This window comes from Vombatus ursinus, unplaced genomic scaffold (genome assembly GCF_900497805.2).
Source record: "Vombatus ursinus unplaced genomic scaffold, bare-nosed wombat genome assembly UNPS02014794.1, whole genome shotgun sequence".
NCBI classification, from domain to species: Eukaryota; Metazoa; Chordata; class Mammalia; order Diprotodontia; family Vombatidae; genus Vombatus; species Vombatus ursinus.
In genome coordinates, this window is record NW_020954572.1 from 2,858,703 (window position 1) to 2,873,036 (window position 14,334).

General features: G+C 39.6%; 1 protein-coding gene across 1 annotated transcript in view; it reads right to left on the reverse strand.

Annotated features, from left to right (window-relative positions):
• The window catches only part of RIN3 (Ras and Rab interactor 3), a 159,267-nt gene that overhangs the window by 50,617 nt on the left and 94,316 nt on the right, over window positions 1-14,334 (reverse strand). Inside the window, exon 5 of the mRNA XM_027870033.1 lies at window positions 9,151-9,242. Coding sequence (XP_027725834.1) covers window positions 9,151-9,242 — 92 coding nt within the window. The remainder of the gene's footprint in view (window positions 1-9,150; window positions 9,243-14,334) is intronic.

Genomic DNA, 14,334 nt, shown 5'->3' on the forward strand with positions numbered 1-14,334 from the left:
CTCACTTTAGGATGTTCAAAAAGCACAACAAATAGATTACCAGAAAGATAATTGCAACTCATTTGTTGTCATCTGTTATAGAGGATGGAGAAATGAAGAAATTCTGTGAAGAAATGAAAAGCTTTTCCAAACCAAATCAACATATACTGTGATAATTGGTGACTTCATTGTATAAGTGGATAAAGACAGAAGATAGTAAAAATAATGTTGGTAAATATGGTTCATAGTTAAGAAATGGAAGGCATCAAAGTCACACAAATTATTCAGAAGCCTTGGCGAAGTGAGTAGAGCGCTAAGCCTTGAGTCAGGAAGACTCATCTTTCTGAGTTCAAATCGGGCCTCAAACACTCACTAGGTGTGTGAACTTAGGCAAGTCACTTACCCCTGTTTGTCTCAGTTTCCTCATCTATAAAATGAGCTGGAGAAGGAAATCACTCCAGGATCTTTGCCAAAAAAACTCCAAGGAGTCACAAAGAGTTCGTAATTACTGAAATTACTAAATAACAAATAAAATGGCTATATGTAATGAAACTTTTTTTTTTTGGTGAGGCAATTGGGGTTAAGTGACTTGCCCACAGTCACACAGTTAGTGAGTGTTACGTGTCTGAGGCCAGATTTGAACTCAGGTCCTCCTGACTCCAGGGCCGGTGCTCTATCCACTACTACCTAGTTGCCCCCTAATGAAATTTTTCTTCAAGAAGATCATCAAAAAGTGATTGGTGTGTTGAGGACTCAACATCACAAAAAATGAAACTATCTTATAACATTTATTTACATGAGAATAAAATGATTGGTTGATTAGAGAAAAAGTAAAAATCAATATCAAATTAGAAGGAAATGTAAAGATGAAAGCAATGAGAACATTTACAACAGCTCTAGTTTAACCTATTAAAATAATATGAAAAGTGGGAAATGATAAAAGTAAAGACACTGATTTTGATTACCACCAGTCCTTATGTATTTGAATGATATAAAATAGTTATTACAATGAGGTGACCAAAAAAGCCAGGAAATTAGCTTAGCCAATAAACAATTGATATCCTTGTCAATCAGAGTGACATGACAGCCAAGGTCAATTTAGAGATCAAGTTTGATTGTAGATCTTTACAGAGGAAAATTATTGTCTGTTATGAACATCATTGTCTCAGGTTGGTAGGAGGACTACAAAGAGATGTAAAATGGAACAGAACAACGGAATCACAACATCTAAATTTTAACATCTTAGCAGTACCCAACATACTATGAGAAAGGGGAAGTCGCATTTAAAAAACTGAAGTTAAAGAGAAAAAAGCAACTGACCTTGACCAAACATAAAGAAGAAGTTAGTGACAGATATGAAATGTAGGGAAATGATATGGAATACACGTGGGATTTGGAGTCAGAGGATCTGTGTTCAAATCTTGCCTCTGTTAACTTACTACCAATGTGATTGACCTTGAGGAATTTACTTAACCTCTTCAGACTTCTGTTTTCTCCTTCATAAAATGAAAGTGAATTAGATATCTCTGTGGTCCCTTCCAACTTGAAATCCTATGATCGAATTTTAAATTTCCTGGCATTGTGCTTATTTGTGCACATAAACTCCTTGAAGTAGGAACTATTTTGTACATGTCTTTATACTGTCAGAATATTGTATAGCGCCTTATATATAATAAGTGCTTATCAAATGTCTATTGAGTCAAACTGATTTAAAAGCACTCAGAAATTGTGAAGATACTGCAAAGCGAGGAAAATTCCAAAAGAATGAAAAATATTACATGTTGGTATTGTTTACCTTAAAAAGGCAACAAAGAAGACATCAACAATTATAGAACCAAATGCCTTGTTTCTCATTTCTACAAAATTATTATTAAAATTGTCTATCTATGCACTGAGGATATTCTTGATCAAGATGTTGGAGGGGCTCAGATCAGCATTTAAAGTTGATTCTCTCTATAGCAGCTTACTCCTTCACAGTCATTCAATTGAATAAGAGGTAAAAAAAATTTGTATGTTAATTATAACAAAAAAGTCAGTATAATAAAATGCAGAATCTTTTATGCAAATATTAAGATCACATCAGATATATCATATTGCAGTGGGCCTGTAAATGTTTAACAACCAAAAAATGTATGCAAGATACACCTTTAAGTTTAATCTTTTAGTATTAACATTTTCTTTATTACATTCTTTTTTCAAAATTTTTTCTTTCCTTTCTTTTCTTTTCTTTTCTTTTTTTTTTGAGGCAATTGGGGTTAAGTGACTTGCCCAGGGTTACAGAGCTAGGTAATGTCTGAGGTTGGATTGGAACCCATCGCTTTCTTAAGTCTAGTTAATTAACAAAACAATAAATCACGCCCTGATTTGATTTGCCAATTTCTAGGGCTAAAATCCTCACGTGGAAAATTTAACAATAAGCTCTCCCAAGAGCTGGTAGGAGCGAGTTCCAGGAGGCTTCATTTCTTCCCTGTACAGCTGTCAACAAAGCATTTGAGAATCTCATTTTCTCTTTGTGTGGACAAGATAGAGAGATATGGGCTAGAAAATGGTATATTGAGGTGGATTTGGAACTTGCTGAATGACCAGATCAAAAGAATAGCCACTGATGGGATGATGACAATTTGGAAGGAGTTCCTTGTGGAATGCTCTGTCATTGGCCTGATGCTGGTTAACATTTTAATCAGTAACTTAGCTGAAGGTAGAAAAAAATGCCACGTTTGTCAAATTTGAAAGAGACACAAAGCTCGGAGGGATAGGTAACATATTTCCAGAGAGAAGCTGTATTCTAAAAGAGCTCTGCAGGCAAGAACAATGACTGATGTAAATAAGATGAATTTTGATAGGGACAAACATAAAATTTTACAATTGGGTTAAAAAAATCAACCTCACAAGTTGGTCTTACAAAGCATCCCCTAAAACTAATAGTATCCTGGGCTACATTATATATATATAGTTTGGTGAGGCAATGGGGTTAAGTGACCTGCCTAGCGTCACACAGCTAGCAAGTATTATGTGTCTGAGGCTGGATTTGAACTCAGGTCCTCCTGACTCCAGGGCCAGCACTCTATCCATTGTGTCACCTATCTGCCCCTCAATATTTAGATTCTGTGATTCTGTTGGCCTCCCCTCACATCTCATATCTGCGTACATGGGAAAATCCAGGCTTCCCAAGTTGAGGGGTGGGACCATGAACCACAGAAGCAAGGAATTGCCCATAATGTATCCTATTCTTCCTGTCATGCAAGTTTCTGACCAAAGGGTCATACAGATCTCATAACCCACACAGCTTTCTAATAATGTGTTATGCACATAGTAAGTGCTTAATCTGTGTTTAATGATCAATTTTCTCTGAAAACAGGGGTAGCCTTGGATAGGGCTCTGCAGTGGTATGAATCTTTTTATTATACTGAAGAACTGGGGGAAGAGGAAGGAAGAGTCAGAAGGGGAAAGGAAATTAGGCTAATGGGAGGTTAAAAGTAGGAATGGAACATAGGTAGGGGACCAAGTATATCCATGTTTTTTAGTCACAATATCAGGTAAAATGAAGCCAAAGTCCCCCCCAGTGCAATGTCCAAGGCATATGAACCACTCTAGCTCTCATAAAGGTTATGCTAGCCAAATGCAATCTCTTATTCCCTTGTACAGAATGTCTCATCAATTCTATTCAATTAAAAACATTTATTAAGAATCTGCAAGGCTCTGTACTGGGCAATGGGAAGAAACATAAGATAGACACAATTCTCAAGAAGCTTACAATCTAATTGGAGGTGGTATGGGTCCAAATGAACAAATGGCTATGATATAAGGGAAAATGAAAAAAAGGGTGGCTTAAGGTTTTACTATGAGACATTTAAGGAGGGAATGATCACTTCTAGCTGATGGTGGGGTAGGTAGATCAAGAAAAGCTTCAGAGAGATGACATCTGAGTTGTCCCTTAAATAAAGGGAAGGCCTTGGACAGAGATGAAGAGGCACGGGAAAACATACTTGTAAACTAATATGATAAAAAAACAACACAGGCAATGCTTCTTCTCAGAGCTCTAGCCTCAGAAAATCACATGTTCCCAGAGTAGGCCCTCAGACACTTGATAATTCCGTGTGCAAGCAGGACAGTCCAATTTCCCAAGACACATGAGCACTGGGTTTCACTTGAACCTAGATTTTAAGGAAGTGAATGTTGAAATGGCAGAATTTTAAGTATTGTCAACTTTCTTGACACCTACCCCAGAGATGACATCCATGTCATGAGATGCAGCTGGGAGCTCATCATCCCTGCTGAGCTGTCCCAGGATAAAAGAGGTGTCTGGTTCCATAATGGAATATGGTTTTCTCTGGGGTGATCAGCATTTTTCAAATTCAAATTCAGTAGTGACATTTTTTTTTTCCTCCCTGAGGCTTGTAACTTCTCTTCAGGCTCCAGATGAGGTAAACATCCCCGAATTTAACCATTTGTGATTGGCTTAGGCTTCAGTAAGATGCCTCAATCTAAGTTCAGTGGGGGTTCTTTACTTTTTAAAAAATGAAATAATAACAACCTATATTTCTATAGGACTTCAAGGCTTACAAAATGTTTTCCTTATAACAACCCTGTGAAGTAGGTAGTACAAGGACTATCACCCTCATTTTAGGGATGAGAAGAATTTAAATGACAGGCCCAAACAGGCTAGCCTAAGCCAGAATCTGAACCCTGGTGTCCTAATTCCAGTGCTATTATGGCGCATTGCCTTGGGAGGAAGAGAGAAGCAGTATAATAGAGTGGAGATAAAGTACTGGATTTAGAAGAATTGGGTTCAAATTCTGCCTTAGATATGTATATAGACAGATAGATATAGATAGATCAATCTATATATAGATCTATGCACAGATCTCTCTCTCTGTCTCTATCTATATTAGCTATGTGGCCCTAAGAAAGGAACCTCCCTGGGGTTCAGTTTCCTCATCTGTAAAATGAAGAGCTTAGATTCAATAGCCTCAAAGGTCCATTTCAGCTCTAAACCTATGATTCTACAATTTAAGAGCTGAGTTCAAGTCTTTCTTCTGACATATTTAGGCTGTCACCCTGGGCAGGTTACTTAACCTCCGTGGGGATCAGTTTCCTCCTTTGTAAAATGAGAGGCTTGGATTCCATGACCTCTAGGATTCTTTACAACTCTAAACTTATGATCCTGTCACTGATAAAACTCTCCCAAGTATGTAAAGAGGAAAAGGAGGAGAGGTAGGATTGCTTTAAAATATGCACATTCTTTTAAGGTCTAGTCAGTCTTCCAGGGAATGTGCTTTCTTGACACCCTAGTTGTGGTTCATAATTGGGCACCATTATTTGGGATAGGGGCAGCTAGGTGGTGCAGTGGATAAAGCGTTGGGCCTGGACTCAGGAAGCCCTGAGTTCAAATCTGCCCTCAGACACTTACTAGCAGGGTGATCCTGGGCAAGTCACTTAACTCTGTTTACTTCAGTTTCCTCATCTGTAAAATGAGCTAGAGGAAATGGTAAACCACTCCAGTATCTTTGCCAAGAAAACCCCAAATGGGGTCATGAAGAGTTGTAAGTGACTGAAGAACAACTTTGGAACAGGGGGCACCTGAATTGGCTTCAAGGGATAGGATAGAATTTAAAAAGTGAAGATGCATTAGTGGGAATAGGGTGGGTAGGGGGTACATAAGGCACATTCAGGCATGTAGAATCGTGTAAGTAAAGATGGGCAGGCGATACGTTTGAGGTACAGGGTAGACTTATTGTTGTTTAGTTGTGTCTGATTTCACATGACTCCATGCACATGTCCATGGGGTTTTCTTGGCAAAGACACCGAAGTGGTTTGCCATTTTCTTCTGGAGCTGTGTCCCCATTTTTACAGAAGGGGAACTGAGGCAAACAGGAGTAAAGTGACTTGGCCACACAGCTGATGTCTGAGGTTGGATTTGAACTCAGATCTTCCTGACTCCAGGCTCAGTGCTCTATCCACTGCACCACATAGCTGCCCCATAGAGTAGATTAGCTTGGCAACTAGGGTTGATGGGTAGGTGGGGGGTTGGGACTTAGCCATAGTAATTAGGACAATTAGAAAACCTTACTAGATTGTAAGAACTTTGAAGACAGGGGCAGTGTTTTATTTATTTTTGTATCACTTCTCTCGTTTCTTATTTTCTTTTTTTTTTTTTTAATTTTTTTTTGTTTTTAACAAGTGTTTTTAAAGCTTTGGGTTACAAATTTTCTCCCTTCCTCCCTCCCCACTCACCCTCTTTGAAAAGGCAAGCGTCTTGGTACTGGTCATAGATGTGTAGTCATGTGAAACACTTCCATAGTAGTCCTGTTGTGAAAAACTAAGTATATTTCCCTTCATCTTATCCTACCCCCCATTTATTCTATTTTCTCTTTTGACCCTGTCCCTCCTCAGAAGTGTTTGCTTTTGATTATCCCCTCCCTCAATCTGCCCTCCCCTCTATCAACCCCCTGTTCTCTTGTCCCCTTCCCCCCATATTTTCCTGTAGGGTAATACAGATTTCCATACCCCATTGTGTATGTTATTCCCTCCTTAAGCCAAATCCTATGAAAATGAGATTCACTCATTCCCTCTCACCTTCCCTCATTTCCCCTCCACTATAAAAGCCTTTTCTTGTCTGTTTCATGTGAGATATTTTACCTCATTCTCCTTCTCCCTTTCTCCTTCTCCCAGTATAATCCTCTCTCACCCCTTATTTTCCAAATATCACCCCTTCATCTTCAACTCACCCTGTGCCCTCTATCTATCTATACAAACATATAATTTTTTCCTTCCCACTACCCTAATACTGACAAAGGACTCATGAGTTACAAATATCATCATTCCCTGCAGCAATGTAAACAGTTCAACCTTAATAAGTCTCTTATGATTTCTCTTTTCTGTTTACCTCTTCCATGTTTCACTTGAGTCTTGTATTTGAAGGTCAAATTTTCTATTCAGCTCTGGTCTTTTCCACAGGAATGCTTGAAAGTTCCCTATTTCATTGAATGACCATCTTTTACGCTGAAGGATTATACTCAATTTTGCTGGGTAGGTGATTCTAGGTTGTAGTCCTAATTCCTTTACCCTCCGGAATATCATACTCCACGTCCTCTGGACCCTTCATATAGAAGATGCTAAATCTTCTGTTATCCTGATTGTGTTTCCACAGTACTTGAACTGTTTCCTTCTGGCTGCTTGCAATATCTCCTCCTTCACCTGGGAATTCTGGAATTTGGCTACAATATTCCTAGGAGTTTTCCTTTGGGGATCTCTTTGAGGAGGTGATCAGAATATTCTTTCAATTTCTATTTTGCCCTCTGGTTCTAAAATATCAGGGCAGTTTTCCTTGATATTTTCTTGAAAGATGATGTCTAAGCTCTTTTTTTGATCATGGCTTTCAGATAGTCCAATAACTTTTAAGTTCTCTCTCCTGGATCTATTTTCCAGGTGAGTTGTTTTTCCAATGAGATATTTCACATTCTCTTCTATTTTTTCATTCCTTTTGATTAGTGTTACAGTGCCTTGATTTCTCAAATTGTTACTAGCTTCCAATTTCTCCATTCTAGTTTTTAAGGAAGTATTTTCTTCAGTAAGCTTTTGGACCTCCTTTTCCATTTGGCCAGTTTTGCTTTGTAGGGCATTCTTCTCCTCATTGGCTTTTTGGACCTCTTTTGCCATTTGGGTTAGGCTATTTTTTAAGGTGTTATTTTCTTCAGTATTTTTTTGGGTCTCCTTTAGCATCACTCTCAGTTTTTCCTCTACTTCTCTTACTTGCTTCTCAAAATCCTTTTTGAGTTCTTCCATTGCCTGGGACCAATTCATATTTTTCTTAGAGGCTTTGGATGTAGGAACTTTGGCTTCGTTGTCTTCTTCTGGTTGTATGTTTTGATCTTCTTTGTCACCGAAGTAAGATAATTCTGACTCTTTTTTGCACTGCTTGCTCATGATCTCAGCCAATTACTTGAGTTATAGACTTTTTGTTAAGGTAGAGGGCTGTTTCCAGTGTGGAGAATGTACTGTTCCAAGCTTCAAGGGTTTTGTGCAGCTGTTTTCAGAGATACTTCTAGGGACCTGCAAATTTTCAGTTCTTCCAAGGTGCTATGATAAGGGGCGAGGTGTTTACTCCTTTCCTGGTCTGTGCTCTGGTCTATGAGCACTCTCTTCTGTCTTGTGAACCATGAGGAGGGTTTCCTCTCCACAGCCACTACATGCTCCACCATGCCAGCACTCCTCCTTGCCCCAGGACCGCCACCCAGAACTGTGATCCAGATCCAAGCACGGGCAAAGCAAGAGAATCCCACACCAGCAGAGAGATCCCTGCAATCCCCCTCTGATCAGCCACTCGATTCCCCCTCAGTCTGTGGGCCTGGAAGCTCAGGAAGCATCTGCTGGCCCAAGGAATGGGGCTGAGATCCTGTGCTCCTCTCTCACCACTGCAGTCACAGACTTTTCCCACTGACCTTCTAAGTTGTCTTTGGCGTTCGTGGGTTGAGAAGTCTGGAAACCACCACAGCTGCCCACGATTCAGTCCTCTGAGGCCTGCTCCAGGTTCTCTGAGGCCTGCGCGCCCACGCCAAACTGCGCTCCTCTCCCAGTCTGGAGCGATATACCTTTCTGATCAACCAGGCTGTCTTTGGCTGGAAATTTGTTTCACTCTGTCTTTCTGTGGGTTTTGCTGCTTTAGAATTTGTTTAGAGACATTTTTTATAGGTATTTGGAGGGGTTTGGGGGAGAGCTCAAGCAAGTTACTGCTTTTACTCCGCCATCTTGGCTGCACCCCCATCTCTCATTTCCTATTTTCATCTGGTCACCAGAGTGCCATTTAATGTTCTTAAAAGCAAGACACATTCTCTTCTACCTTGGATAATTTTAATAGGTGGATTGTGCTGAAAGGAAGGTGGGGGAAAAGGTAAAGAAGGAGGGCTCTAGGTTTAAGCCACTCTAGCCATGCAGACAAACTACACGCTTTGTCACTAACATGAGATTAACCCCAAGTCCCTGTAATTTCCTACAAAAATCAAACTTTAGATCCAGAGACAGTTGACTTAAAAACTTGAAATTCTTCTCGCCTAAGGCTCCAGGATAAGGGACAGGAGAATCCAGCTTACTTTTGGTTAGTGTAGGCCTGAAACAGACCCAAAGACTGCTCTGTTAAAGTCTCAGCTGTTCCCTCCCTTGTAGAGGACTTACCTATCCCCAGGTTAGAGATGTTTTCAAGCTCTTTAAAGTTGCTGGCTTCCAAAATCGCCTGAGGCAGTCTTAAGGTGAAGGGCAGCAAATCTCTGTACAGGCACACACGCGGGAGGAGGGGGAGGGAGTGTGGGGAGAGAGAAGGGGAGAAGAGAAAAATACATGGGAAGAGATGAGGAACTCATAAATGGCAGATGGTCCCTAAGGTCCCCTCTATTCTAACAGCCTTTCATCTTCTAACAGCCTTTCTAGTGTTAATAATATCCCAGTGACTCTTCGAGCCATAGCATTTAGGGTTTGACATTCTAATACGTTATGTTCTAAGGTACATTTCATGCCAAAAGTCTAATGAATCTATGAATTCCTTCGCTGTCAGGAATAATAGTAACAGTTCCATTTCTTTTGACAGCCCTAGTTGTTAGTTTTGTTTTGTTTTGGGTCAAATAAAGCCTACATCTGCCTCTCTGTAGCTTTCACCCACTGATCCTAGCTCTGTCCTCTGGGGCCAAGCCAAACCAGTCCAATTCATTCTCCACACGGTAGCCCTTCAAATACTGGAGAACAGCTACTATGTTCCCCGTGGTCTTTGTTTCGCTAGGCTAAATTGCCTCATTTTTTCAACTGATCCTCATATGTTGTGATCTTGAGTCTCCTCACCACCCAGGTCAGCTTCATTTATTGCACTCACATGTATCAATATCCCTTCTAAAATGTTGCTTCCCAAACAGAGTGCAATATTCCAGTTATGGGATTATTAATGCCCATGTTATGGGGATTGTACATCTCTTAATGTAATCTAAGATATGGAAAGAAAAAAGGATTTATTAAGCATCTACAACATGCCAGGTACTATGCTAAGCACTTCACAAATATTACTTCATTTAATCTTCATAGCAACCCTGGGAGGTAGGTACTATTATTATCTCATTTTACAGTTGAGGAAACTGAAGTGACTTGCCTAAGGTCACACAGCTAGTAAATGTCTGAAGCTGCATTTGAACTTAGGTCTTCACAGCTCCAGGCTTAGTACTCTATCCACTGCATCACTTTACATATGATCAACTTTTTTCCCCCTCCTTGCCGGTTTGCACTGTTGACTCATTTTGAACTTGCAGCCCACTAAAAAACTCTTGGATTTTCAGCGGAATAGATTCTTTTTCCATGCCTCTGCCATATCTATTCTGAACTTGCGAAGTCGGCTTTTTGAACCCAAGAGTAAGATTTTAATTTTTCTCTATTAGATTTCATCTTATTGGATGGATTTGATCCATCATCCTAGCCTGTCAAGGTCTTTTTAGACCATGATTGTGTCATTCAACATATCAGCTCCTCCTCCCAGCAACCCCTTTAGGCCTCGATGTCAGGGACTTTCCTACTGAATCTATTTGTATCCCCAGTGCTTTGCTCATATTAAGCACCAAATAAATGCTCTTTTCTTCACAGTTGGATGGTGCAGTGGTTAGAGCACCGGACCTGGAGTCAGGAAGACTTCAGTTAAAGTCAACATTGGATACTTCCTAGCTGTGTGAGCCTGGACAAGTCACTTAACCTCTTCCTGCCTCAGTTCCCTCATCTATAAAATAGGAATAATAGTAGCACTCACTTCTCAGGGTTGTTGTAAAGATCAAATGAGATAACCTATGTGTGGTGCCAAAGAACTGAAAATTGAGGGGCTGCTCATCAATTGGGAATGGCTGAGTAAGTTGTAGGGTATGATTGTGATGGAATACTACTGTGCTGTATGAAACGATGAGTAGGTTGATGTTAGGAAAACACGGAAAGACTTAGATGAAATGAGCAGAACTAAGAGAATGTTGTACACAGAAACAATAATACTGTTTGAAGAGTAAATGTGAATGACTAAGCTGTTCTGAGTTATGGGAATATTCAGATCAACTACAAAAGACTTATGAAGGCCAATGATACCTACCCCCAGAAAAAGAATTGCTATATAGAACTATCTATTGTATAGCTTCATATATATATATATATCTCTGTATCAAAGGTTGGCTTTCTCTAGTGTAAGATTGGAAGGGAGGGAGGGAAATAGTTTGGATGTCAAATGTAATAAAAATAAAACAAAATATTTTTAAAAAGATAACATATGTAAAGCACTTTACAAACCTTAAAACACTATTAAGTGCTATTTCCTTCCTTTTTCTCTCTGTCTTTCCTTCCTTCCATCCTTCCTTTTTTCTTCTATGTCTTTCTTTCTCTATAATTGATATATAGAACTATCTATTGTATGGTTTCACATATATATCTGTATCAAAGTTTGGCTTTCTCTAGTGTAAGATTGGGAGGGAGGGAGGGAAATAGTTTGGATGTCAAATGTAACAAAAATAAAATAAAATATTATTAAAAAGATAACATATGTACAGCACTTTACAAATCTTAAAACACTATTAAGTGCTATTTCCTTCCTTTTTCTCTCTCTCTTTCCTTCCTTCCATCCTTCCTTTTTTCCCCTCTATGTCTTTCTTTCTTTCTTTCTTTCCTTCCTTCCTTCTTTCTTTCTTCAGTGGATGTATATTTATCAGACAATTAAGTCAGGACATGCTCTTTAACATGACACTTGGAAAATATCTGCTGAGAGACTGCAAAGGAAAATAATGATTTTTTTCTCTCGAATAGAAGTCTTTGCCTGGTGTCTCTGGGAATCAGTGTAAGCAGGAATTCAAGCCCTTGTTGCCTGAGGTTGAGGAACAGGAGGCAGACTTCACTGGAGAGGGGCAGGAGTTGTTGTTGTTCAGTTATTTTCAGCTGTGTCCAACTCTTTGTGATCCCATTTGGGGTTTTCTTGTTAGAGATACTGGAGTGGTTTGCAATTTCCTTCTCCAGCTCATTTTACAGATGGGGAACCTGAGTTACACAGGGTTAAGTGACTTGTCTAGGGTCATACAGCTAGTAAGTGTATGAGGCCAGATTTGAACACTCAGGAAGATGAGTCTTCCTGACTTCAGGTCAGGAGCTTATCTACTACACCAAAGATGGAAACCCAGAGATGAAACTGCTTATGGGTCCACAGACTCATTTCCAGCTCCTCCACCTACCACCTGTGTGACTTTGGACGAATCACCTTGTCTTTTGTACCTCAGATTCCTCATGTTTAAAAAACGGGATACTACCTACCATGACTAACTCCCAGGGTTCTTTGAGGTTTGGAAGAGAAATTAGAGCCCTTGTTCACCATTCACTTACTGAAGACTTTTATTTCTTTCTTCCTTTCCTTTTCATCAGCCATAAACATAAAATCAGACTTCCAGAATTAATGTGAAATAATAAGAATGGCTGTGAGAGGTACTGTTAGCATAGTGGATAGAGAGCCAGGATGGGAGCTGGGAAGAGCTGAATTCATATTCTATCTCTGAAATACACTGCCTGTGTGACCCTGAGCAAGTTACTCATTAACCTCTCACTGCTCTAGGAACTCCTCTAAATTTGCAGACAAGGTGCTTTCCTGCATTGGTAGAGGGATATTTCTCACTTCAGAGTTCTCTCCAGCACCAAGTCTAGCCCCCAGCCTAATAATAGTTTATATTTATAGAAGGCTTTAGAGTTTATGACATGTTTTTCTCACAAGAACCCTGGAAAGTAGGCAAATGTTACTATCCCCATTTCACAGAAAGTGTTTCACACTTTCATCTTACCTAGCCAAAGTTAAATATACATTGGCCACTATTTAGTTTCACAGATGGGCCAATGAGTCATTGGGGTACCTACCAACTACTCCTGAATGAAGGAAGCACTACTCACTTTTTTTTTCTTGACTTACTGTCTTAATGTTTTGACTTACTGTCAGGTTAACAATGAAAAGTATACCCTAGATGACTCTAAAGCACTCTTCATTACTGGACTGAACTAATTATGAGGCAATGTGGTATAGCAGGAAGAACATTGGAAACGATTTTGAGCACCAGTTGGGGCAGCTAAGTGGCAAAGTAGAGTGCTGGGCCTGCAGTGGGGAGGAGCTGAGTTCAAATCTGGCCTCAGACACTTATTAGCTGTGCAACCCTGGGCAAGTCACTTAACTCTTTGCTTCAGTTTGCTCATCTGTAAAATGAGCCTAAGGTAATAGCAATACACTCTAGTATCTTTGCCAAGAAAACCACAAATTGGGTCATGAAGACTCGGACCCAACTAAACAACAAATTTGAAACTTATTATATGTGTACCTTGTGCAAATTACTCCCTCTCTCTGGGCCTTATTTCCTCCACCTGTAGTACAAGGGGGTAGAAGATCTTTAAGGTAATTTTCAATTCCAAAATTTAAGAGATAAAATATACTTTAACGTTTATAAAGTACTTTACACACATTATCTCGTTTGATCCTCAAAATTAAATAGTGTGGTGGGGACTAAAAGTATTAGCTCCATTTTGCAGATGGGGATACTGAAACTCAAGCTAGTAGCTGTCAGAAGTGGAATTCAAATCTGCCTGTGTAGAAAATGTGAGGTGGTGGAGTATTAGCCTTTGGGGAGAGGGAAGCTGCTCCCTAGCATCATGACTCAGGGTGGGAACTTACTAAGGTTAAAATAGAAACATGACTCATATATAAGATGATGTTCAGTTGTGTCCAACTCTCCGTGACCCCGTTCGAGGTTTTCTTGGCAAAGTTACTGGAATGGTTCACCATTTCCTTCTCCAGCTCGTCTTACAGATGAGGAAACTAAGACAAGCAGGGTTAAGCCCAGGGTCACACAGCTAGTAAGTATCTGAGGCCAGATTTGAACTCAGGAAGATGAGTTTTCCTGACTCAGGGACTGGCCCTCTAGCCACTGCACCACCTACCTGCCTTGCTCATACACATATAGTCGCCACCTAATTCCTCCTATCATCATGGCAAATCGGGTTGGACTATCTCTCTCCCCTTCCCCAAATCCTTATGCCTCCATGTTGGCTTTTTGTGACTTCTTTTTCCCCTTCAAAGCAGTCTCATAGTTGATTCTAAACTAGTGACTGTTTTTCATGTTATGAGACCCCTTTGGCTGTCTGGTGGAGCTTTTTGACCCCTTCTCAGAATAATGTTTTAAATGTGTAAAATATATAAATATAACATGTAATATTATATATTGTAATACATAAGATATAAATATAATATATATAAAATAGGATTTATAGTATTACAAAGGAAACCAATTATGTTTAAATACAGTTATTAAAACATCATTGATACCAGGCTAA